Below are 27,305 nucleotides of genomic sequence, written 5' to 3'. Positions count from 1 at the left end.
AAACGTACTGAACTCAGAGAGAAACAAGCTAAAGTTAGCAATCCAGCCATGCTAGTATTGATCCAATACCAATAACAACATATCAATATTGCTATTGATTATTTGGATTGATCCACCCCTTACACAACTTTCAGGTGGGCACAACCCCTGAAAACCTCATAAAAAGGAGTCCCTTAAAGTTACGTTGCACATGGGAGGTGACTTAGTTAGATGTATTATGAGTCTCCACAAACTTTCATTCCTTCAGTGTTTCTGTGTTTGAGTATAGAGGTCTGATGTCCTTAACACTGTGCTCTGAATTTAATTAAAAGCATATAAATATAAACTGTAACGAGGACTGATACACCCGAGAGCAGAAAACATCTCTCACATCAAACAGCTTCTGTTTGTGTCAAACTGGCATCAGTAACGAGGATGTGCCATTTGGTTAAATGCCTCGACTGTCTTATCATTTCTTCATGTCCTCTGCTCACATCACCGGTGGGAGGGACATGAGGAGAGGCATGGCAGAGAGTAATCCACGATGTGCAAATTATCAAATGAGGAAGCAGAAAGTGGGGCTCTGCTCTGTGGACAAGAACTAGTGACTGAATCGTTGCTCATGGGGGAGGAAACCTATTATTTCATACTTTGGGAGGCTTGTGCCATCCCATGCCCTCCTTTCAGACACACCCCTGGTATTAAAAGTGAGATCTCTATATAAACGATTTACAGCAATAAAGTTTATTACACTTGCAACACTGACAGCTGCAATCACAACAGCTGATGAGTCATTTGTGTTACACTGCCCAGAAGACCATGCGCATGCGCAACTGTCTCACAGATGAGTCTGGTCGCAAGTTGGCTGTAGAACCTTTTTTAAGGCGGTATCTGCCATTTGTTGGTATAACTCTGGGACGTGCTGGGACTCAAAAGTTGAATATCTCTCCCTGCTGTTGACAATACCTGAAACACAACCACTCCAGAAGAAAACAAGGAAAGGTGAGCATTATTTAAACACTTGTTGCTGTGAGAAAATGAATCTTACAAAAACAAATGCTCTCTCTGCGAGTATCACTTCCTGTTCCTGTTACTACAACACTGTGGTGTTTTTGTGGATCTTATCTGCATAGCCAATTTAATTAAAAACCTATAGATAACTTATTTTATATTGTAATCTTTAAAGTGCTTTATCCAAAGCACACTCTCTGTTGATTCACCTGCTAATTATATTCACAGTATTTACTCACACTGTTCATGTGTCTAACCGTTTTTCCCCACTCGGCGACACACCCGCCGTAGTTCCAGATCAACTGGCGTTGGTCGAACAGATGTGTGGCAGTCTTGCGTTTCAGGAGCTGCTACCGACAAACCAGCAAAAAAACGCCAAATGTGTCATCTGTGACACTTGTGAGGTTATCTCAAACACACTCCGTCAGTCTTGATGCCGTTGAACAACAAAATGTTTAAAAATGTCGCGAGTTTACCTGGTGATATCCTCATGCGCGACGCGATCGCGAAAACGGCAAACAATTAACACCACGCCGGTGTTGTTCACAGGACAGGAAGAGTAAACGATCGGGAGACTCTTGCCGTCGTTATCGTTCCCCTCGCACGTTTTATTTCTCCGGTTTCAGCGTTTTATGCTCAAAACTAAAGCGTGCAGTTTACTTTGTGTGCACTAACATGGACTCGAGTCAACCAGCGCCACCTCTGGCCAAGTGCCACAGCCTACAGCCAGATCAACCTGTGACACACATCTGCACCACGTTTGAATTCGTTTCATGCACATTTGTACCTTTCAATTGTGTCTGTTTGTGCGTCATGCAAAGAAACCTTTGAAATGAATGAAATCATACCATATATTTATTATTGGCCTACATTTGTACAAAATTCCAAATTATATACACAAAGTCATAGAAATCACCACTCCAATTGGTCATCATGATTTTAATATTCTCTTTTTCCATAACAATGAAATACGCCTTGGACAAAAATGACACATCAATAGTTCATTAGTGTTGTCACATCACATCCTGTAAGCATCTTCTGTCTGTGTCTTTTCTCTGGAAATGAATATTTCCAGCCAATATAGGCAATCCATCAACATGGCTGGAGAGTTGGTAGTTACAGTCTGTATAAGTGTGGTTAAACTAATGAACATTTGTAAGGAGATGGCAGTTACTGTGAATGTACAGCAGGTGATTAGTAATAAACAGTCAGACAATGACTCTGACAATCTCATTCAATCTTGCAGATTGAATGCACCTTCTGCGGAAAGTGGTACCACACAGTGTGTGTGGACTTCCCCTGTGCAGAAGGCGACTACAAATGTTGTGGGCGCTAAATAAACAGAAAAAATTGATCCCTGTTGTCTTTGCTTACTGATTGTTTTTAGTGTTGACAATCCACATTGCTGGGATTGCATCTTTCAACATGTTTGTGGGTAGATTTGGATGTACCAGGGGTAAGTGCAGCCACTCAGCCTCTACTCAATGTGATCATAGCAGCAGGTGCAGATGTGTCACAAGTTAATCTAGTAGTAGGCTCTGGTATTTGGCCACAGGTGGCAGCAGTGGACTGATCTCCATTGGAGACTGCTCCAGCCGCTATGTGATAGTGGATCTGCTACACATTGAAGATCATATGCACGTTTTGGAAATTAACCCTTGTATTATGTTGAAAAACAAAAAAATGACATTGATTTTGTTGCAGGTCATTTTGACACGTACTGTGTAAATCCACTCAGAATTGTCAAGAAACTGCAATATGACAATAGCAACTTTATTTTCCATGAGATCAACATGTAGAACACAGACATACAACAGTTAGACTTTCCATAACTATTTTAGGAACAATTATTAAAGGTTTTTCGTTCTTACAAGCACATTTCTTTTGAACTTGCCCAACGTTCTCAGTTTTTCAATGTTCAACATTTTCAATTTTGTCCACATGATGAACAGAATGTAACTGTGTGCTTTCTGCAGATGTACTTCTTGCATTTCTCACAAAAAGTGCTTGTTTTAAAACAGGAATCTTCCCAACTTAGATTTAAAACAAAAGATTTCTACGTCTCCTCCAGTCTCACAAACAGATGACAAACCAATCGACACACCTGAGTCACTGACTTTCTTCAATCCACTCACTCTCACTGGCTCTGTTTATTACTAATCACTGTGTAACTGCTGTACATTCACAGTAACTGCCATCTCCTTACAAATGTTCATTAGATTAACCACACTTATACAGACTGTATATAACTACCAACTCTCCAGCCATGTTGATGGATTGCCTATATTGGCTGGAAATATTCATTTCCAGAGAAAAGACACAGACAGAAGATGCTTACAGGATGTGATGTGACAACACCAATGAACTATTGATGTGTCATATTTGTCCAAGGCGTATTTCATTGTTATGGAAAAAGAGAATATTAAAATCATGATGACCAATTGGAGTGGTGATTTCTATGACTTTGTGTATATAATTTGGAATTTTGTACAAATGTAGGCCACAATAAATATATGATATCATTTCATTCTTTTCAAAGGTTTATTTGCATGACGCACAAACAGACACAATTGAAAGGTACAAATGTGCATGAAACGAATTCAAACGTGGTGCAGATGTGTGTCACAAGTTGATCTGGCTGTAGGCTGTGGCACTTGGCCAGAGGTGGCGCTGGTTGACTCGAGTCCATGTTAGTGCACACAAAGTAAACTGCACGCTTTAGTTTTGAGCATAAAACGCTGAAACCGGAGAAATAAAACGTGCGAGGGGAACGATAACGACGGCAAGAGTCTCCCGATCGTTTACTCTTCCTGTCCTGTGAACAACACCGGCGTGGTGTTAATTGTTTGCCGTTTTCGCGATCGCGTCGCGCATGAGGATATCACCAGGTAAACTCGCGTCATTTTTAAACATTTTGTTGTTCAACGGCATCAAGACTGACGGAGTGTGTTTGAGATAACCTCACAAGTGTCACAGATGACACATTTGGCATTTTGTTTGCTGGTTTGTCGGTAGCAGCTCCTGAAACGCAAGACTGCCACACATCTGTTCGACCAACGCCAGTTGATCTGGAACACCGGGGGTCAAACTCTGGTAATTGGTGATTCTGTTCTCAGACATGTGAAGCTAGAGACACCAGCAACCATAGTCAATTGTCTTCCAGGGGCCAGAGCAGGCGACACTGAAGGAAATTTAAAACTGCTGGCTAAGGGTAAACGTAAATACAGTAAAATCATAATTCACGTCGGCAGTAATGACACCCGGTTACGCCAATCGGAGGTCACTAAAATCAATATTGAATCGGTGTGTAACTTTGCCAAAACAATGTGGGACTCTGTAGTTTTCTCTGGTCCCCTCCCCAATCAGACCAGGAGTGACATGTTTAGCCACATGTTCCACTAATTACTATATCAATACAGTAATACTTAGAGATACCACTTTTTTTTATGTCCGATACTGATATCATAAATTTGGATATGTGCTGATACCAATATGAATCTGATATAGTCTATTTTACAATCAATAAAACTGTTTTTTTTAATGTCAAAGGAGTTTGCAAAGAAAAGCGTCTGGACTTCTTTAAGTTGCTTGAAGACGTTTCACCTCTCATCCGAGAAGCTTCTTCAGTTCTAAGGTCAAATGGCCGAGAGTCCCAGATTTAAACCCAGTGGGAGTATCCCCCCAAGGAGGAGTTTTTTTTAATATTTTGCTGCATTTTGAATAAGTTCATACAAAAAATTTAAAAAACAAAACACTAAAGTTATTCTACTACACTTGTATGCAAAAAATACACTGCGCCCCAAATATTTCGCAGTTCAGCAATACTGATCTTTTTATTTAAACTTTTAGCAGAACTTTAAATTGAAGTATTTAAACTAATATTCAAAAACTAATTTAAAATGCAATTTTATGCAGATTTCAAAAACTCTTTGTTTCTGAAAAAAGGAAGTGCAATTTCAGCACAAAATAATGTTTATATTCAACAACTTAAAAAAACAGGTTGTAGAATGGACCCTTTTATACTTAAAGCTGAATATAAATAAACATGCTGAGTGGAAAGCAGTGCAAATAAATGCAAACACAGCTTTATGACACTCATCTGTTATCAAGATGTCAGTGTAAACTGTTTCTATCACATTTAAGCTGAGACTGAATTTTGTGTCATTTCTATACAAAACTTAACACAAGTATGAAAAAAAGTGTTTTTCATCGGGGGTTTTTTTTTCGAACAATGGAACTGTTTAGCCTGCAGCACAGTTTTTTTCAAAGTAAAATTTGAGTCTATCCATTGTACGGTCAGACTTAGCCATGGCAACGCACAGACGTTCAAGCTCCAGATATCGGCTGTTGAGCTTAACGTGAGAATGCTTTACAAACATTCAGAAATGAACTCACACACATGCTTTATTTCTCTGGTATAGTTTTCTCGGACATGAAATGCCAGTTTGGCAGCACGTAGCGAAGCTCCAGATGCTTTCAGTGTGAAGTAACTCCAGACCGCTGACAGGTCTCGCACACAACAACCGCATGACAATCACATGATGCAAACTGCTCCAGTGTGCTAAGGTCACTACCTGGGTTACGTCATGTCACAAGTTTTGTGAGGTGCAGAGTCATCCAACATGAGGACCACATCTCCAGGAACAAAGTTGTGTTTAATCCTCCCCCATTTCTGGCACTGTTGAAGTTATAGCAAGTGTTCTTTGGTCCATTTTTTACAAAACAGATCAGATGTATATTGGGACTGTCTGCATCTTTTTCGTGCATAGTGAAGCGAGATCAATCAACTGCAGACCAGACAACAAACGACGGAGGCACCAGACGAATGCAATCAAACGATGAGTTTATTAACACAGGAGAGGAACCATCTGCATATGTCTTCCTCTGACAAAAATACATCAAATGCTGGTTTTATAGCATAGAAAATTAACGCCCCCACATACACGTCAATACAGGTCAAAAATACATTGTTTACAGACATGAGCGCATCTCATACATCTTAATAACTATAAACAGTCATTTAACTTCTCTTTTCTATAACACCTGCCTTTTAAGGTAATAAACTTCAAGCTTCGGGATCGTTAAAAGCTAATAATTGACCCTCGTCACCAATCACTAAGTAGACTGAATTGGCGCAGGTCTCAAAAAGAGAGCAGAAGACACTTGGGCCTTCGCTCAGGCCTGCTAGTAAATTAATATGTGTATTGTAAGCATGCATGCAATTAACCTGCTATGTTCTCATCTTCCCTCAACATGTATCACCTGGACACTCTCACCAGTGAAGCTTAAAACCCTCTTGGATAGAACATCAACTCTAAACAAGCACAGATATGCAATGTGTATAGAATGAACTCAACCTGTGAATAGAAAGGTCAATGTAATAACAAACATATTCAATGCAATATGAACCCTATAAGAAATATTACTGATCAAATAATACTGTAAAACATGTTATTAATGCATTTATCATAAGGCAGGTTATATGGTAACAATAAAAAAATCTTTGAATCCCAACAATAGAGATCACTTTTGGAACTGGAACAGACCAGGTGGTAAACATGCATTGGACTTGAGAAGGAGGAGGTGGTTTGGTGTTAAAGCTTCCAAATCATTTGGATCGGTCGATTCCAGTGTATTGGGTCTACTGTTGAGGATTGACTTGACTTCACAAAGAGCAGTTTGGAGTCCTTCTTTGTTAAATGCTCGGTCTACAGGGTGGAATTAAGGACCTTTCTGATGGAACAAATTAACTGTTCCCATGCTGTGCCATGGTGTGATCCAGTTGGAGGATTAAAGATCAATTTCACTCCCTTCAAGATGGAGCATCAGAGATCTTTTCCTGATTTCACTCTCGTCTCAGCTCGCACTCTGCGCCAACAAAGTTGGTCCCATTGTTGGAGCACAGGAATTGAACCTGACCTAGTCTTGCAATGAAACGTTGTAAGTCGTTAATGAAAGAATCCGTGTCGAGATGAGGCGACCTCAATATGTACTCAATAACTCCATAGCACTTCACAAGACTTATCTCACGCTTCACTTCAAATGGACCAAAATAGTCCACTCCAACAAAGCTAAATGGGGGTTTCTCAGGGGTCACTCTGCTTTCGAGCAAGTCAGCCATCTGCTGCTGGCCTGCAGCTCCATGAAGCCTTCTGCAGATCACACATCTCAACATAATGCTTCTAATCAAAGCACCAGGAATCCAATATTTCTGATGCAGCTTTGAAGGCATATGGTTCCTTCCACCATGACCCACCTTTGATGAATATGCTGTAGAATGGGATTCAATTCAATTCACTTTTATTTACACAGCGCCAAATCACAACAGTCGCCTCAAGGTACTTTATATTGTACAGTAGATCCTACAATAATACATACATAGAAAACCCAACAATCATATGACCCCCTATGCGCAAGCACTTTGGCGACAGTGGGAAGGAAAAACTCCCTTTTAACAGGAAGAAACCTCCGGCAGAACCAGGCTCAGGGAGGGGCGGGGCCATCTGCTGTGATTGGTTGGGGTGAGAGAAGGAAGACAGGATAAAGACATGCTGTGGAAGAGAGACAGAGATTAATAACAGGTATGATTCGATGCAGAGAGGTCTGTTAACACATAGTGAGTGAGAAAGGTGACTGGAAAGGAAAAACTCAATGCATCATGGGAATCCCCGGCAGCCTACGTCTATTGCAGCATAACTAAGGGAGGATTCAGGGTCACCTGGTCCAGCCCTAACTATATGCTTTAGCAAAAAGGAAAGTTTGAAGCCTAATCTTAAAAGTAGAGATAGTGTCTGTCTCCTGAATCCAAACTGGAAGCTGGTTCCACAGAAGAGGGGCCTGAAAACTGAAGGCTCTGCCTCCCATTCTACTTTTAAATACTCTAGGAACAACAAGTAGGCCTGCAGTGTGAGAGTGAAGTGCTCTAATAGGGTGATATGGTACTACAAGGTCATTAAGATAAGATGGGGCCTGATTATTTAAGACCTTGTATGTGAGGAGCAGGATTTTGAATTCTGGATTTAACAGGAAGCCAATGAAGGGAAGCCAAAACAGGAGAAATCTGCTCTCTCTTTCTAGTCCCTGTCAGGACTCTTGCTGCAGCATTTTGGATTAACTGAAGGCTTTTCAGGGAGTTTTTAGGACATCCTGATAATAATGAATTACAGTAGTCCAGCCTGGAAGTAATAAATGCATGAACTAGTTTTTCAGCATCACTCTGAGACAGGATATTTCTAACTTTAGAGATGTTGCACAAATGGAAGAAAGCAGTCTTACATATTTGTTTAATATGTGCGTTGACAACACATTCTCACTCCCAAAGCGTAACATTTTACGCTAGGTGACAAATCGTCTGTATGTTACACTTTTGGCCACCCAATATGTCCCTATGTTACGCGTTCAGAAAAATGAGGAAACATGAGAACCGTTTCGAATGAATCTACACATGTATGTTTATTAGGGCCCGAGCACTGAGAGTGCGAAGGCCCTATTGTATCTGCTCCGTTTATTATTATTATTAGGGCCCGAGCACAGAGAGTGCAAAGGCCCTATTGTATCTGCTCCGTTTATTATTATTATTATTATTATTATTATTATTATTATTATTATTATTATTATTTTTCATTGAAATTGCCTTTTTGAGGGCTTTAACATGCTCAAAAACTCATGAAATTTTGCACACGCATCAGGTCTGGTGAAAAATTTCATATTTTAATGGTTTTACATATGAGCATTGGAAAATGGCTCTAGAGCGCCACCTATGCCTTATAAAATGCAGCCCTACGACCACATGGTTTGAGCTACATGTATGAAATCTGGGACACGTATGTATCATGCCAAGACGAACAAAAAAGTCAATGGGCCCATGTCCTAAACCCAACAGGAAGTCCGCCATTTTGGATTGAAGGTCACATTTTGGCTCTGATTTTACCATTTCCATGCCTTGTACTTTCGCGAACTCCTCCTTGGGATTTGGTCATACAAACTTCATATTTGGACAGTGCCAACTACACACCTGGGCCATGTTAAATTGCGGAGCTTTTGAGTTTTCGTGATACGGTGAGGACGTGGCGCCACGGCGAATTTCGATGACTCGCCATGAAAATATTATTGCCTCTCATTCCCTCATACATGGTCCGCCCTGCACCAAAGAGCAAATATATGATAAGGCTCCACCCCTGAACATATTTCAACTGCCATATTTGACATCAGGGACAGCGCCACCTAGTGGGAACAGGAAGTGTCATGTTTTACACTTTGGTGTACAGTATTGTTATGGTTGACATCTGCAGCCTCAAATTTCTCCAGGAAAGCCTTAAGGAGTTGGTCTTGGGTTACAGTGAAAACTGTGAGTTTTCGCGAAAGGGTGTGACCCCAGCAGCATGGCGAACTTTGATGTCTCGCCATGAAGAAACAAATTAGTATAACTCAATGAAATCCAGTCTGATGAGAACCAGACTTTACAGGGATGATGTCAGACCTGCCCTGAACAGATTGATGTGCCCATTGTCAGGAATACGTAGAGCGCCACCTAGTGGCAACAGGAAATGTCATGTCTTTCACTGTGTTGTACAGATTTTCATAGTTTCATCGTGGCCACCTGAAAAGCGGTGAATATTAACATCAGTCCCTCATGATGCTTCAGTGCGAAAATTGTGACGTTAAACTGAACGGCGCACCCTGGTGGCAACGCGGTTCACCATGAAAGATGAAGTGGCTTTTGAGGGGCTTGGAAAGTTTGAAAAGTCTCCAAATTTGGCGCACACCTCCAATGTGATGGGCGGTATCTTGTTATGTGATCATTTTCATTGAATAGCGCAAAATGGCTCCACAGCGCCCCCTACAATATTTCAAAACAACAGCCCCTGCTCTGTGTTTTATCTATGAGTCTGAAACCTGGTAAGCTTATGGAAGATATCAAGATGTACAAAAAAGTCTCTTGGAGCAATATCCCAAATCCAACAGGAAGTCAGCCATTTTAAAATTAATGTGTAATTTTGGCGACATTTTACCCCAGTTTTCAGGCACCGTTCTGTGACGAACTCCTCCGAGGGATTTCATCAGATTGATGCGATCTCCTGTGTGTGGAATCTAAAGACCTTTGTGATGTTAAATTGCGAAGCTTTTTACGTTCAGGAAAACGGGGTGGTCATGGCGGCACGTGGAGTTTCAATCACTCGCCAAAAAGCAGTAATCTGCTGTCACTCAAAAACACAATCTCCAATCTCTCCCAAAGGTCGCAAGCGTGATGAGACTCGACCACGGAAATGTTTGTTATGCCATTTGTCAGTAATGGTTATAGCGCCACCTAGTGGGATGACTATAATAATGGTTGAATGAGATGAAATTTTAGCTGGTGGTTAAATGCATGAATTCCATCAATGTGACATCAGATCAGAAGCGCTGGTTTTAGGTGTTGGGCGTGGCTCGACGCGATGGGGTGCGAGGGCCCTCATATCGCTGCTTGCAGCTTTAATAATAATTATTAGGGCCCGAGCACTGAGAGTGCGAAGGCCCTATTGTATCTGCTCTGTTTATTATTATTATTATTAGGGCCCGAGCACAAAAGTGCGAAGGCCCTATTGTATCTGCTCTGTTTCTTATTATTATTATTATTAGGGCCCGAGCACAAAAGTGCGAAGGCCCTATTGTATCTGCTCTGTTTCTTATTATTATTAGGGCCCGAGCACAAAAGTGCGAAGGCCCTATTGTATCTGCTCTGTTTCTTATTATTATTATTATTATTATTATTATTATTATTATTATTATTATTATTATTATTATTATTATTATTTCGGCAAATGAATCGGCCTTTTGAGGGCCTAAACATGCTCGAAAACTCATGAAATTTTGCACACGCGTCAGGTCTGGTGAAAATTTACGTATTTTAATGTCCGTAGACATGTCCAGGGAAAATTGGCTCAGTAGCGCCACCTAGAAAAATGAGAAACGCGAGCCCCCGAGATGGGTATGACCTACATGTATAAAACTCGGAACACATATCTAACGTTCGGAGACGCACATAAAAGTCTATTATGGCCATGTCCTAAACCCAACAGGAAGTCCGCCATTTGGAAGTGAAGGTGACATTTTGGCTCTAATTTTGCCATTTCCATGCCTCGAACTTTTGCGAACTCCTCATTGGAATTTCATCGTACAAGCTTCATATTTGGTCAGTCTCAACTACACACCTGGGCCATGTTAAATTGCGGAGCTTTTGAGTTTTCGGGTTACTGTGAGGCCGTGGCGCCACGGCGAATTTCGATGACTCGCCATGAAAATCTTATTGCCTCTCGTTCTGTCATACATTGTCCGACCTTGACCAAAGTGGACACATATGATAAGGCTCCACCCCTGAACATATTTCAACTGCCATATTTGACATCAGGGACAGCGCCACCTAGTGGGAACAGGAAATGTCATGTTTTACACTTTGGGGTACAGTATTGTAATGGGTGACATCTGCAGCCTCAAATTTCTCCAGGAAAGCCTTAAGGAGTTGGTCTTGGGTTACAGAGAAAACTGTGAGTTTTCGCTGAAGGGTGTGACCCCAGCAGCATGGCGAACATTGAGGTCTCGCCATGAAGAAACAAATTAGTGTAACTCAATGAAATCCAATCTGATCAGTACCAGATTTTACAGGGATGATGTCAGACCCGCCCTGAACAGATTGATATGCCCATTGTCAGGAATACGTAGAGCGCCACCTAGTGGCACCAGGAAATGTCATGTCTTTCATTTTGTTGTACTGATTTTCACAGGTTCATCGTGGCCACCTCAAAAGCGGTGAATATCACCATCAGTCCCTCTTGATGCTTCAGTGAGAAAATTGTGACTATAAACTGAACGGCGCACCCTGGTGGCAACGCAGTTCACCATGAAAGATGAAGTGGCTTTTGAGGGGCTTGAAAAGTTTAAAAAGTCTTGAAATTTGGCGCACACCTCTAATGTGATGAGGGATTTCTTTTTATATGTTCATTTTCCTTGAACAGCGCAAAATGGCTCCACAGCGCCCCCTACAAAATTTCAAAACAACAGCCCCTGCTCTGTGTTTTATGTATGAGTTTGAAACCTGGCAAGCTTATTGGAGATATCAAGATGTACAAAAAAGTCTCTTGGAGCAATATCCCAAATCCAACAGGAAGTCAGCCATTTTAAAATTAATGTGTAAATTTGGCGACATTTTCCCCTCTTTTCAGGCCTCATACTTTGACGAACTCCTCCAAGGGATTTCATTAGATTTACGCGATCTCCTGTGTGTGGAATCTAAAGACCTTTGTGATGTTAAATTGCGAAGCTTTTTACGTTCAGGGAAACGGGGTGGTCATGGCGGCAGGTGGAGTTTCAATCACTCGCCAAAAAGCAGTAACCTGCTGTCGCTCAAAAACACAATGTCCAATCTCTCCCAAAGGTCGCAGGCGTGATGAGACTCGAGCTCGGAAATGTTTGTTATGCCATTTGTCAGTAATGGTTAGAGCGCCACCTAGTGGGACGACTATAATAATGGTTGAATGAGATGAAATTTTAGCTGGTGGTTAAATGCATGAATTCCATCAATGTGACATCAGATCGGACGCACTGGTTTTAGGTGTTGGGCTTGGCTCGACGCGCCGGGGGTGCGAGGGCCCTCATATCGCTGCTTGCAGCTTTAATTATTATTATTATTATTATTATCATTATTATTATTATTATTTCGGCAAATGAATCGGCCTTTTGAGGGCCTAAACATGCTCGAAAACTCATGAAATTTTGCAGACGCGTCAGGTCTGGTGAAAATTTACGTATTTTAATGTCCGTAGACATGTCCAGGGAAAATTGGCTCAGTAGCGCCACCTAGAAAAATGAGAAACGCGAGCCCCCGAGATGGGTATGACCTACATGTATAAAACTCGGAACACATATCTAGCGTTCGGAGACGCACATAAAAGTCTATTATGGCCATGTCCTAAACCCAACAGGAAGTCCGCCATTTGGAAGTGAAGTTGACATTTTGGCTCTAATTTTGCCATTTCCATGCCTCGAACTTTTGCGAACTCCTCATTGGAATTTCATCGTACAAGCTTCATATTTGGTCAGTGTCAACTACACACCTGGGCCATGTTAAATTGCGGAGCTTTTGAGTTTTCGGGTTACTGTGAGGCCGTGGCGCCACGGCGAATTTCGATGACTCGCCATGAAAATCTTATTGCCTCTCGTTCTGTCATACATTGTCCGACCTTGACCAAAGTGGACACATATGATAAGGCTCCACCCCTGAACATATTTCAACTGCCATATTTGACACCAGGGACAGCGCCACCTAGTGGGAACAGGAAATGTCATGTTTTACACTTTGGGGTACAGTATTGTAATGGGTGACATCTGCAGCCTCAAATTTCTCCAGGAAAGCCTTAAGGAGTTGGTCTTGGGTTACAGAGAAAACTGTGAGTTTTCGCTGAAGGGTGTGACCCCAGCAGCATGGCGAACATTGAGGTCTCGCCATGAAGAAACAAATTAGTGTAACTCAATGAAATCCAATCTGATCAGTACCAGATTTTACAGGGATGATGTCAGACCCGCCCTGAACAGATTGATATGCCCATTGTCAGGAATACGTAGAGCGCCACCTAGTGGCACCAGGAAATGTCATGTCTTTCATTTTGTTGTACTGATTTTCACAGGTTCATCGTGGCCACCTCAAAAGCGGTGAATATCACCATCAGTCCCTCTTGATGCTTCAGTGAGAAAATTGTGACTATAAACTGAACGGCGCACCCTGGTGGCAGCGCAGTTCACCATGAAAGATGAAGTGGCTTTTGAGGGGCTTGAAAAGTTTAAAAAGTCTTGAAATTTGGCGCACACCTCTAATGTGATGAGGGATTTCTTTTTATATGTTCATTTTCCTTGAACAGCGCAAAATGGCTCCACAGCGCCCCCTACAAAATTTCAAAACAACAGCCCCTGCTCTGTGTTTTATGTATGAGTTTGAAACCTGGCAAGCTTATTGGAGATATCAAGATGTACAAAAAAGTCTCTTGGAGCAATATCCCAAATCCAACAGGAAGTCAGCCATTTTAAAATTAATGTGTAAATTTGGTGACATTTTCCCCTCTTTTCAGGCCTCATACTTTGACGAACTCCTCCAAGGGATTTCATTAGATTTACGCGATCTCCTGTGTGTGGAATCTAAAGACCTTTGTGATGTTAAATTGCGAAGCTTTTTACGTTCAGGGAAACGGGGTGGTCATGGCGGCACGTGGAGTTTCAATCACTCGCCAAAAAGCAGTAACCTGCTGTCGCTCAAAAACACAATGTCCAATCTCTCCCAAAGGTCGCAGGCGTGATGAGACTCGAGCTCGGAAATGTTTGTTATGCCATTTGTCAGTAATGGTTAGAGCGCCACCTAGTGGGACGACTATAATAATGGTTGAATGAGATGAAATTTTAGCTGGTGGTTAAATGCATGAATTCCATCAATGTGACATGAGATCGGAAGCGCTGGTTTTAGGTGTTGGGCTTGGCTCGACGCGCCGGGGGTGCGAGGGCCCTCATATCGCTGCTTGCAGCTTTAATTAGGGCCTGAGCACAAAAGTGCGAAGGCCCTATTGTATCTGCTCTGTTTCTTATTATTATTATTATTAGGGCCCGAGCACAAAAGTGCGAAGGCCCTATTGTATCTGCTCTGTTTCTTATTATTATTATTATTATTATTATTATTATTATTATTATTATTATTATTATTATTATTATTTCGGCAAATGAATCGGCCTTTTGAGGGCCTAAACATGCTCGAAAACTCATGAAATTTTGCACACGCGTCAGGTCTGGTGAAAATTTACGTATTTTAATGTCCGTAGACATGTCCAGGGAAAATTGGCTCAGTAGCGCCACCTAGAAAAATGAGAAACACGAGCCCCCGCGATGGGTATGACCTACATGTATAAAACTCGGAACACATATCTAACGTTCGGAGACGCACATAAAAGTCTATTATGGCCATGTCCTAAACCCAACAGGAAGTCCGCCATTTGGAAGTGAAGGTGACATTTTGGCTCTAATTTTGCCATTTCCATGCCTCGAACTTTTGCGAACTCCTCATTGGAATTTCATCGTACAAGCTTCATATTTGGTCAGTGTCAACTACACACCTGGGCCATGTTAAATTGCGGAGCTTTTGAGTTTTCGGGTTACTGTGAGGCCGTGGCGCCACGGCGAATTTCGATGACTCGCCATGAAAATCTTATGGCCTCTTGTTCTGTCATACATTGTCCGACCTTGACCAAAGTGGACACAAATGATAAGGCTCCACCCCTGAACATATTTCAACTGCCATATTTGACACCAGGAACAGCGCCACCTAGTGGGAACAGGAAATGTCATGTTTTACACTTTGGGGTACAGTATTGTAATGGGTGACATCTGCAGCCTCAAATTTCTCCAGGAAAGCCTTAAGGAGTTGGTCTTGGGTTACAGAGAAAACTGTGAGTTTTCGCTGAAGGGTGTGACCCCAGCAGCATGGCGAACATTGAGGTCTCGCCATGAAGAAACAAATTAGTGTAACTCAATGAAATCCAATCTGATCAGTACCAGATTTTACAGGGATGATGTCAGACCCGCCCTGAACAGATTGATATGCCCATTGTCAGGAATACGTAGAGCGCCACCTAGTGGCACCAGGAAATGTCATGTCTTTCATTTTGTTGTACTGATTTTCACAGGTTCATCGTGGCCACCTCAAAAGCGGTGAATATCACCATCAGTCCCTCTTGATGCTTCAGTGAGAAAATTGTGACTATAAACTGAACGGCGCACCCTGGTGGCAACGCAGTTCACCATGAAAGATGAAGTGGCTTTTGAGGGGCTTGAAAAGTTTAAAAAGTCTTGAAATTTGGCGCACACCTCTAATGTGATGAGGGATTTCTTTTTATATGTTCATTTTCCTTGAACAGCGCAAAATGGCTCCACAGCGCCCCCTACAAAATTTCAAAACAACAGCCCCTGCTCTGTGTTTTATGTATGAGTTTGAAACCTGGCAAGCTTATTGGAGATATCAAGATGTACAAAAAAGTCTCTTGGAGCAATATCCCAAATCCAACAGGAAGTCAGCCATTTTAAAATTAATGTGTAAATTTGGCGACATTTTCCCCTCTTTTCAGGCCTCATACTTTGACGAACTCCTCCAAGGGATTTCATTAGATTTACGCGATCTCCTGTGTGTGGAATCTAAAGACCTTTGTGATGTTAAATTGCGAAGCTTTTTACGTTCAGGGAAACGGGGTGGTCATGGCGGCACGTGGAGTTTCAATCACTCGCCAAAAAGCAGTAACCTGCTGTCGCTCAAAAACACAATGTCCAATCTCTCCCAAAGGTCGCAGGCGTGATGAGACTCGAGCTCGGAAATGTTTGTTATGCCATTTGTCAGTAATGGTTAGAGCGCCACCTAGTGGGACGACTATAATAATGGTTGAATGAGATGAAATTTTAGCTGGTGGTTAAATGCATGAATTCCATCAATGTGACATCAGATCGGAAGCGCTGGTTTTAGGTGTTGGGCTTGGCTCGACGCGCCGGGGGTGCGAGGGCCCTCATATCGCTGCTTGCAGCTTTAATTATTATTATTATTATTATTTCGGCAAATGAATCGGCCTTTTGAGGGCCTAAACATGCTCGAAAACTCATGAAATTTTGCACACGCGTCAGGTCTGGTGAAAATTTACGTATTTTAATGTCCGTAGACATGTCCAGGGAAAATTGGCTCAGTAGCGCCACCTAGAAAAATGAGAAACGCGAGCCCCCGAGATGGGTATGACCTACATGTATAAAACTCGGAACACATATCTAACGTTTGGAGACGCACATAAAAGTCTATTATGGCCATGTCCTAAACCCAACAGGAAGTCCGCCATTTGGAAGTGAAGGTGACATTTTGGCTCTAATTTTGCCATTTCCATGCCTCGAACTTTTGCGAACTCCTCATTGGAATTTCATCGTACAAGCTTCATATTTGGTCAGTGTCAACTACACACCTGGGCCATGTTAAATTGCGGAGCTTTTGAGTTTTCGGGTTACTGTGAGGCCGTGGCGCCACGGCGAATTTCGATGACTCGCCATGAAAATCTTATTGCCTCTCGTTCTGTCATACATTGTCCGACCTTGACCAAAGTGGACACATATGATAAGGCTCCACCCCTGAACATATTTCAACTGCCATATTTGACACCAGGGACAGCGCCACCTAGTGGGAACAGGAAATGTCATGTTTTACACTTTGGGGTACAGTATTGTAATGGGTGACATCTGCAGCCTCAAATTTCTCCAGGAAAGCCTTAAGGAGTTGGTCTTGGGTTACAGAGAAAACTGTGAGTTTTCGCTGAAGGGTGTGACCCCAGCAGCATGGCGAACATTGAGGTCTCGCCATGAAGAAACAAATTAGTGTAACTCAATGAAATCCAATCTGATCAGTACCAGATTTTACAGGGATGATGTCAGACCCGCCCTGAACAGATTGATATGCCCATTGTCAGGAATACGTAGAGCGCCACCTAGTGGCACCAGGAAATGTCATGTCTTTCATTTTGTTGTACTGATTTTCACAGGTTCATCGTGGCCACCTCAAAAGCGGTGAATATCACCATCAGTCCCTCTTGATGCTTCAGTGAGAAAATTGTGACTATAAACTGAACGGCGCACCCTGGTGGCAGCGCAGTTCACCATGAAAGATGAAGTGGCTTTTGAGGGGCTTGAAAAGTTTAAAAAGTCTTGAAATTTGGCGCACACCTCTAATGTGATGAGGGATTTCTTTTTATATGTTCATTTTCCTTGAAGAGCGCAAAATGGCTCCACAGCGCCCCCTACAAAATTTCAAAACAACAGCCCCTGCTCTGTGTTTTATGTATGAGTTTGAAACCTGGCAAGCTTATTGGAGATATCAAGATGTACAAAAAAGTCTCTTGGAGCAATATCCCAAATCCAACAGGAAGTCAGCCATTTTAAAATTAATGTGTAAATTTGGCGACATTTTCCCCTCTTTTCAGGCCTCATACTTTGACGAACTCCTCCAAGGGATTTCATTAGATTTACGCGATCTCCTGTGTGTGGAATCTAAAGACCTTTGTGATGTTAAATTGCGAAGCGTTTTACGTTCAGGGAAACGGGGTGGTCATGGCGGCACGTGGAGTTTCAATCACTCGCCAAAAAGCAGTAACCTGCTGTCGCTCAAAAACACAATGTCCAATCTCTCCCAAAGGTCGCAGGCGTGATGAGACTCGAGCTCGGAAATGTTTGTTATGCCATTTGTCAGTAATGGTTAGAGCGCCACCTAGTGGGACGACTATAATAATGGTTGAATGAGATGACATTTTAGCTGGTGGTTAAATGCATGAATTCCATCAATGTGACATCAGATCGGAAGCGCTGGTTTTAGGTGTTGGGCTTGGCTCGACGCGCCGGGGGTGCGAGGGCCCTCATATCGCTGCTTGCAGCTTTAATTATTATTATTATTATTATTTTTCATTGAAATGAATTGCCTTTTTGAGGGCTTTAACATGCTCAAAAACTCATGAAATTTTGCACACATGCCAGGTCTGGTGAAAAACTTTGTATTTTAATGGTTTTACATATGAGCACTGGGAAATGGCTCTGTAGCGCCACCTATGCCTTGTTAAATGCAGCCCTACAAACACATTGTTTGAGCTACATGTATGAAAATTGGCACACATGTGTATCATGCCAAGATGAACAAAAAAGTCAGTGGGACCATTGACGCAATCCCAACAGGAAGTCTGCCATTTAGAAGTGAAGGTGACATTTTGGCTCTAATTTTGCCCTTTCCATGCCTCGAACTTTTTCAAACTCCTCTTTGGGATTTGGTCGTATAAGCTTCATCTTTGGTCAGTGTCAACTACACACCTGGGTCATGTTAAATTGCGGAGCTTTTGAGTTTTCGCGATACGGTGAAGCGGCAGCGCCACGGCGAATTTCGATGACTCGCCATGAAAATCTTATTGCCTCTCATTCTGTCATACATTGTCCGACCTGGACCAAAGAGCACACATATGATAAGGCTCCACCCCTGAACATATTTCAACTGCCATATTTGACACCAGAGAGAGCACCACCTAGTGGGAACAGGAAATGTCGTGTTTTACACTTTGGAGTACAGTATAGTGATAAGTGACATCTGCAGCCTCAAATTTCTCCAGGAAAGCCTAAAGGAGTTGGTCTTGGGTTACAGTGAAAAGTGTGAGTTTTCGTGGAAGGGTGTGACCCCAGCAGCATGGCGAACATTGATGTCTCGCCATGAAGAAACAAATTAGTATAACTCAATGAAATCCAATCTGATCAGTACCAGACTTTACAGGCATGATGTCAGACCCGCCCTGAACAGATTGATGTGCCCATTGTCAGGAATACGTAGAGCGCCACCTAGTCGCAACAGGAAATGTCATGTCTTATATTTTGTCGCACTGATTTTCACAGGTTCATCGTGGCCACTTCAAAAGTGGTGAATATCACCATCAGTCGCTCATGATGCTTCAGTGTGAAAATTGTGACTTTAAACTGAACGGCGCACCCTGGTGGCAACGCTGTTCACCATGACAATTGAAGTGGCTTTTGAGAGGCTTGGAAAGTTTGAAAAGTCTTCAAATTTGGTGCACACCTCCAATGTGATGAGTGCTTTCTTGTTATTTTACCATTTTCATTGATTAGCCCAAAATGGCTCCACAGCGCCCCCTACAAAATTTCAAAACAACAGCCCCTGCTCTGTGTTTTATCTATGAGTCTGAAACCTGGTAAGCTTATGGAAGATATCAAGGTGTACAAAAAAGTCTCTTGGAGCAATATCCCAAATCCAACAGGAAGTCAGCCATTTTGAAATTAATGTGTAATTTAGGGGACAATTTCCCCTCTTTTCAGCACCGTTCTTTGACGAACTCCTCCAAGGGATTTCATCATATTGACCCAATCTCCAGTGTGTGGAATCTAAAGACCTTTGTGATGTTAAATTGCGAAGCTTTTTACGTTCAGGGAAACGGGGTGGTCATGGCGGCACGTGGAGTTTCAATCACTCGCCAAAAAGCAGTAATCTGCTATCACTCAAAAATACAATGTCCAATCTCTCCCAAAGGTCGCTGTTATGATGAGACTCGAGCTCAGAAATGTTTGTTATGCCATTTGTCAGTAATGGTTAGAGCGCCACCTAGTGGGATGACTATAATTGTTGAATTCGATGAAATTTTTGCTGGTGGTTAAATGCATGAATTCCATCAATGTGACATCAGATCGGAAGCGCTGGTTTTAGGTGTTGGGCGTGGCTCGACGCGCCGGGGGTGCGAGGGCCCTCATAACGCTGCTTCCAGCTTTAATTTTTACTTTAATTGCTTTGGAAAACACAATATAACATGATTAAGGTTATGGTTAGGGCTGGAATACACGGCTGGAATGTGTATTACCGCCGGGAGCATCAGTCTATTGGATTCCATCCACAGCCTGGTGGGTATCATAGGGATGTTGAAGGTTACCTTTCGCGTTCCTGAGGGACGCCTCGGGATCTGACAAATCGTCGGTATGTTAAGCGTTGGGAAAGAGAATGCTCTGGCATTGAAGGACATATCCTGGTCAAAAATGACTCCAAGGTTCCTCACAGTGTTACTGGAGGCCAAGATAATGCCATCCAGAGTAAGAATTTGGTTAAGATAAGTCTTTAATGATCCCACGACGGAGAAAAGTCTTATCTTAGATACCATATTTCTATGATTTTCAGGGCCGCGTAAAATAAACTCAGTTTGATCTGAATTTAGAAGCAGAGAATTAGAGGTCATCCAGGTCTTTATGTCTTTAAGACATTCCTGACAGCGGGATCACAACAGCTGATGAGTCATTCCTGTTACTCCCCCTGTTGAAAACAGTTACAAAAGAAAAAAAATGGAAGTTGAATTTGACGTACATTCATCACCTGGATGCCTCGGCTCGACTTCTCAGCTAAAGAAAGTTTGAAGTGAAATGAACTGAACACGCTCAGTGTGAATGTTCTCAGGAGTAAGAACATTAAAAACATTCCTGGGAGTGGCTCGAAGGCAGAGTCAATCTAACGCTGAGTCTGACTGCTCTCTGAACCTCTGCCAACATCTGGAGAACATCAAGAGATAATGTGGCCATTTCAGTCACATTTTCTGGGTTAAGACAATTTAAAATTATATGAATAATAACTGAGCGAACATCCAAACTTCCCCTGCTCCTAACTCAACCTTCTCCCTTGACTTAGGAGCCTTTTTATACTTCAGTCATTCATAAGTCAGAGAGAAGTGGCTTCATAAACACAACATATTGTTTCAAAGAGCCAGTGTCTAAAGAAAAAAGTAAAGGCTTTCAGAAAGCTGGAGAACTATTGCTCAAGTGCACTTCAAAAGATTACAAGAAGGTGTGGCTGCTTGGAAGTAAAGTATACAGAAATGAGGGGTGGCTCTGACCTTTGCACAGTACTGTGAGTATATATTTCTAAAAGCAATGCACACATTTACACGTGTGGTGTAGTCACAGCAATAACTTCTATAATACTTTGCAGGACAGGATCAGGAGCTCATCTTATATTCCTTTAGCTGCAGCTTACTGCCATGATGTTTTTAACAATAAACGCATGAACTTTTTCTAAGCAGATGATTCACTCCTTCATTAATTAATCTCAGGTTATACGGTATTAAATCTATTATAGCACCAAATAGAGACCCTACATTAATAAAAAGGAAACAGAAAAGTACCAGAAAAGCTGGTACTTCAGCTTACATCACTACCACAGACCGTATAAAACAGACCCAAGCTTGTACATCCTAATTGCTTACAGGCCCACGTGAGAACAAATTTAAATGCAGTTTGACCCACTTCAGCCACCAAAAAACACCCCAATCAGAAAACAGCTTACTGTAGATACTCAGACCAGCAGGAGCTTACAAAGACAAAATATTCATATTGAGCAGAGTTCAGTTTACTGAGTCAGCTTCCACAACTGTTCCAGTTTCTCCTGTGGCCCCTTTTGAAAATTAATTGCCCATCCCTTTATAAAAGACGGGCCTGCTGTGACATTACACACTGATTTCATTTCATTCTCATTTTTGTGAACTTTTGCGTACAATTATTGAAATAAAGTTTAAAGGAGAAAACAGTAAAAACTAAAATAAACTGTAGTAGTAGCTTTCAGATAAATGCACTGACGTAAAAAGAAATGTTTTTCTGCTTTTGTGTTGCAGATGGCAGCGATTTCAGAGGAACAGTGGAAAATAGCTCTGACTGAAATCCTTGCAAAGCTGGATGACAAAGAGTACGATAAGATGTGGGAGTTTGTTTCGAAAATCCCAAAACAGAAGAAGACGAAGAAGTTAAAAAGAGAGATGCCCCAAAAAATCATTAAGCAATATGGAGTGGATGGATCTATCCAGAAAATCAAGAACGCAATGAATAAGATACCAAGGAAAGACGCTGGAGTCTGGAACCTGCTGCGCCCCTTTGTGGACCAACTGAAGAGCAAAGCAGAAGCTGAGAAAAAAGGTGAGTTCACACCATCCCATATAGCAAAACTGGTATGGTCCAGCTCTGGTCCACACAATGTGCTGACACATGGCCCACATACCGCAAAGAATGACAGCCCTTTGGTGGCCCAGATCTGGTTTGCCAGAGGTGGTCCACACACGGGCCAGCACAAGGCCAGTTGCAGACACACTGGTCATCCTTTGCTGGCCCATGTGTGGATTACCTCTGGCAAACCTGGTCTGGGCCACCAAAGGGCCGTCATTCTTTGCGGTATGTGGGCCATGTGTAAGTTGTTATTGTTGTCTCATGTCTCAAGTCTGTCTCATGTTGTCTTATTAATGTGCTAACGCTAGCCAACATTGTTTTAAAATGAGAACGCGCTAACTCGGAACTGACACGACTCCCAAGTTCTGACATCCGAGTCTTGAGGTATCTGAAATGCAGCATCAAACCCTGGTGGGGTTTACTGCTGCTGTCACCTTGCAGGTGGTCAATAGAGTTATGGATACTCCCTGTAATCATGTTAGATGTTAGCATCCCATGAGCCACACGAATCACCTGGGAGGGATGTCAGGATGGATTTCAGGTGGACTTCAGAAACATCTTCAAGCTTCTAAAATAGAAGAGCAGCTGCCGTCAGCTCAGGTGCATCACCTGGATCACTGAGACCCCACGCAGACAAAGATCAGTTATACTCCTAAAGCTACTTTGATAGTGGTGACTGTCTGTGACCATCCGTGGAACAATGCATTTTATTCCAAAATAAATACAAAAATTGCACATCATGTAAACCCGTCAGATTTATAGTAATAATAATGACGATAATCTAATAATCTGTGTTGAACTCTGAAACATTTCTTTTAGGAACGAAGAGGAAAGTTAGTGAAACTGATTCAAAGGCAGAGGATATGAAATCTGAAGCTGGTGAGTGAACATACTAAAAGCGTGAAACTGGGTCTGCTTTAGTGTTAGACACAACCTGCTGAACTGCATCTTGCTGGGATGGTAGACTTGCAAATAATGGCTGAACTGTGCTTGATATTTACCTGTTTGAAGGCGGGGTTATGATGAGATGTGTGTGTTACAGGTAAGAGCAGTGCTGCAAGTGATTCTTTAGATGTAGAGCAAGAGGCTGAAGGCAAAAATGATGGAAAGTTGACAGCGAAAGGTCAGCTCTGTGAAACATGTTAACACTTCCTCCAGTAACAAGAGAGCAGTGTGAAAACTCACCGTTTTATTTCTTCTTTATAGACGAACCGGGGAAATTGCCTCAAAAGGTAGCAGTTATTAAATATGTCAGTTAGGTTAATGAAATATTTCACATCAAAACGTTAAGTTTTTTCCACACTTCCATCATGACAAACTGAGCATTTACACACAGTTTCTCTTCCAGGACAGGAAAAGCCAGCCATGGGTGAGCTGATTTCTCTTAATTTCCTTTAAGTAAAACAACAGGAAATATTTTTCCTTAGACCTGATCACTAGATCAGGAATGAAAAATAAACTCCTTTATTTTGGTGTATTTCCTGTTCACTGTTACCTGAATCCTGTTTAAACATTGCAACTTTTAGTAGGACTCTGTCATAGCAAGGCAGTGGTGGAAATAAAACCATGCAACATCCATGTATTTACAAAGGTAACAACCAGGTAACAGTGTAGTGATTTTTAGCTGACTAATGTTAGAATGAATTCTGTTTGATGGGACAACAGAGCTGTTAATGTGTGAACAAATATAAAGATCAGTAATAGAGTAATATTTTGGTCAAAACCTGCTAGGCCACTATCAGGGCTATTACTTTTTTCTCTCCATCTGTGTTCAGAGAATATCCATTGGCGAACTAAAGGCCAGTGGTAACCCTGGAAAGAAAGCAATTGGTGGCAAAATCGTGCAGAAATCTGGTCTGCGTACATATCAAACCAAAAACAAGGAGAAAAAGTTTTCTTTAACCTGGGGGTGGCCGATGAAACAGGCAGCATTAAAGTGATGGTGTATGGAAGAGAGCGCTATCAGGACATCCAGGAGAAGAGCTGCTACCTGTTCAGAGAGGTCATCATGGAGGGAAATGACATTAAAGTGACCAAATTAAGCATCGTATCGAAGACATCACAGATTGATGTTCCTGAGAATCTGGAGATGGAAGCTCGGATGCTCGTTGATTCCCAGACTCCAGTTTGCTCCATCGAACAGGCCCACAGATCAGCGGAGAAGACATTAGTGAGTGTTGAAGGAAAAGTAACAGAGGTAAGTGTGAACAGATATTCTGCAGAACATTTGGGCGGCCATTTCCTCACAAGCTCAGAGGGGTGTACTATAAAGCCAGATTAATGTGTTAGTGAGGTCAGCTGAGCCTGAAGTCTGAGTTTTCAGTGTCACAACAGTGGTTGTATTTTTACCGGGATAAAGCACTATCGCTAAATTATGCTCAACACATCACCTGGTCTGGAGCAGCTGATGTTCAGAGTGTCGGTTTACAGTAACTGGAAGCTCCGTGTTTTCTTTGCAGTATGTTTAATGTGTGATGAAGTTACGGCAGCAGATTGCATGTATTCATATTCACATGGTGATGCATTAAATGTATAAATGTTTATTTTGTTCACTGCTGCTGGGACACTTAGAAACTGACCAGTTACAGTTTTATATTTATTACCTAGAATTCCTGTTTAAACAAGAAAATTCCTCCCAGTCTGATCTGGTAACAGCCTGAAGAGATTCCCAAGTCTCATTTGACTTTAAACTGTGTGTAGTTTCAAGTCTTGGAGCTCTACTGTACAGCTGTCACATTATAAACAGCAGCACTGAGTGGTGATATAAAAACATTAATACATATGTGCCTCTTCTACTCTTCTGTGTGATTGTGATGATCGAATCACCTGAATGATGATTTTCTGAAGCATTACTTTTGTCTGATTTGTGGCAACAGTTTATTGTAAAGCAAAGACGCTACAATACTACAGAGAAAACCTCAACAATCAGGTGACCTCCTCAGAGTAAACACCTGCTCAGTGTGACAGTAAAAACTCCCTTTTAACAGGAAGAAACCTCTGTGACTCAGGGAGGGGCGGCCATCTATTGTAACCGGCTGGGGGTGAGGGGAGGAAGTACGTGGTGTTTGATCCATTTTGCGCAGAAGAGTCACATGAGGTATTAATCACCTGTGTTTACCTATTATGCACGGAGCTCGAGGCAGAGAGGCAGAGTTAACAGTTGTGATACCCGTTATCACAGACTGGTTTTTCTGGCTTTATTGCAAACAAAAAGAAAGCCTGACTGTAGTCATGTTTAGTGTTTAGACTTATTATTAGAGTCCAGAAGTTTGGATTGTTGAAATATGATGAGCTTTAAATTCCTTTTAAACTTGAACCGAGTGAAGAGAAGACCTGTCGATATCTCCAGCTCAGCTTAAACTACAGCGGGCTGATGAGCTGTGTGGATCTTCTGAAAGATCGACTCACCTTCACAGCAGGACCTCTGTACAGTCACTTGTCCAACTATAAGTTCAGCTGCTGTTAACTGATTAGTTAGAGCTTCAACCTTTCATCTAAATATGTTCACTTCCATCTCTAACAAACAAACAACACAAAAACCAAACAGTTAAAGTCCATCTTTCAGATTCAGTCTGTGATCACCGGTTATGGGATTTGAGTCTCTGTATCCTGAGTTGTTCTCATGTTGTTGCTTTGTTCAGATCGGCTCCGTTGAAAACATCAAACTGAAGAAAGGACGAGGAAAGAAAGACAAACAAGATTTTAAACTTGAAGACGACACCGGTTCAATCAGGATCACCTTGTGGGGTGAAGACATCAAGCATCTCAGAGAAGTATCATGTGGAGACGTTGCCAGGGTGACCAACGTAAAGACCAGTCGCTTCCAGGATTCAGTATCGCTGAACTCAACAGATTCCACCAAAATTTCAAAGGTAGCTGCTGATTTTAATCCAGGTAGTGTGTGACACACAGACTGCAGTAACACGGGTATCTTTGATGACTCTCTCAGCTCTGTACAACTCTGTTTAACCCCCCACACTCTTATTCTGAAAGTTTATTTTCCACTAACCAGCAGGATTAGAGACTCACTGAGGGCAGCCAGTCATATTTTGCTGTCATTTACTTAAAAGCAACACTCAGAAAGAATCTGGTCCTGGTCTTAATGGCAGTGTGGAGTTCTTCTGAACCAGTTATCGATGCCTCGTGAGCGCTCTGTGGTTCTGTATGTCGGGCTACCTGTCGACCCGTTTAGCCTGTTAGCTGTTTATGAGATTCTCAGCCTGTCCTGATGTTTGTGTGCAGGTTCAGAGTGCTGCAGTCCAGAGCGTCACCATCAAGATTATCGGGATCATAAAAGCCAGCGGGACGCAGACTGAGCTGGAGGCGGAGCTCGGCCATAACAACGAGATGCAACCGTTTGTGGTGGCTTCATACCTGCTGGCAGGAGCGTTGGGTGTCAGCCTGGGGGGCAGCTTTGAGGACAGGCTGCTGGATAAAATGCCGTTCTCAGCAGATGTAGAAATCAAAGGAAACCAGATCATCAAAATTAAATCCATCAGATAGAAGTAAAGATGGCGTCCACTCTTCAGGCTGGGCTGTAGCCACATGATTCATCTATTTTTACTAAAGTTGTTTTTTTTAAACTGAACATTTTTAATATGATTCCTTAAATCTGTCATTTAACGTAGAGGACATTTCTGTTATATGATGTCAGTTATTCTCTCCTTCTGTGTTTCTTGCAAATGAGTTTTTTCTGTTTTTATTCTGATTTGAGCAGAATATTCATAATCATCATCAGTCCTGGAAGCTCAGGGATTCCCGTGACTACA

General features: G+C 42.1%; 1 protein-coding gene across 2 annotated transcripts; it reads left to right on the top strand.

Annotated features, from left to right (window-relative positions):
* Positions 1-829: 829 nt before the first annotated feature.
* On the top strand, positions 830-27,299 carry LOC109194556 (uncharacterized). Of its 2 annotated transcripts, XM_025911085.1 has the most exons (9): positions 830-981; positions 22,212-22,509; positions 23,356-23,415; positions 23,579-23,659; positions 23,743-23,768; positions 23,885-23,905; positions 24,312-24,733; positions 26,178-26,408; positions 26,779-27,299. In XM_025911085.1, exons 7-9 carry the CDS (start codon positions 24,476-24,478, stop codon positions 27,037-27,039), a joined length of 750 nt encoding a protein of 249 aa, XP_025766870.1. In that variant the 5' UTR covers positions 830-981; positions 22,212-22,509; positions 23,356-23,415; positions 23,579-23,659; positions 23,743-23,768; positions 23,885-23,905; positions 24,312-24,475; the 3' UTR covers positions 27,040-27,299. The 2 variants fall into 2 exon arrangements, with proteins under 2 accessions (XP_025766870.1, XP_019219012.1); XM_019363467.2 differs by lacking the exon at positions 23,579-23,659.
* The last annotated feature ends 6 nt before the right edge of the window (positions 27,300-27,305 follow it).

The sequence above is a fragment of the Oreochromis niloticus genome, linkage group LG10 (genome assembly GCF_001858045.2).
Source record: "Oreochromis niloticus isolate F11D_XX linkage group LG10, O_niloticus_UMD_NMBU, whole genome shotgun sequence".
In the NCBI taxonomy this organism is placed as follows: domain Eukaryota; kingdom Metazoa; phylum Chordata; class Actinopteri; order Cichliformes; family Cichlidae; genus Oreochromis; species Oreochromis niloticus.
This window is presented reverse-complemented; position numbering and strand designations above follow the sequence as displayed.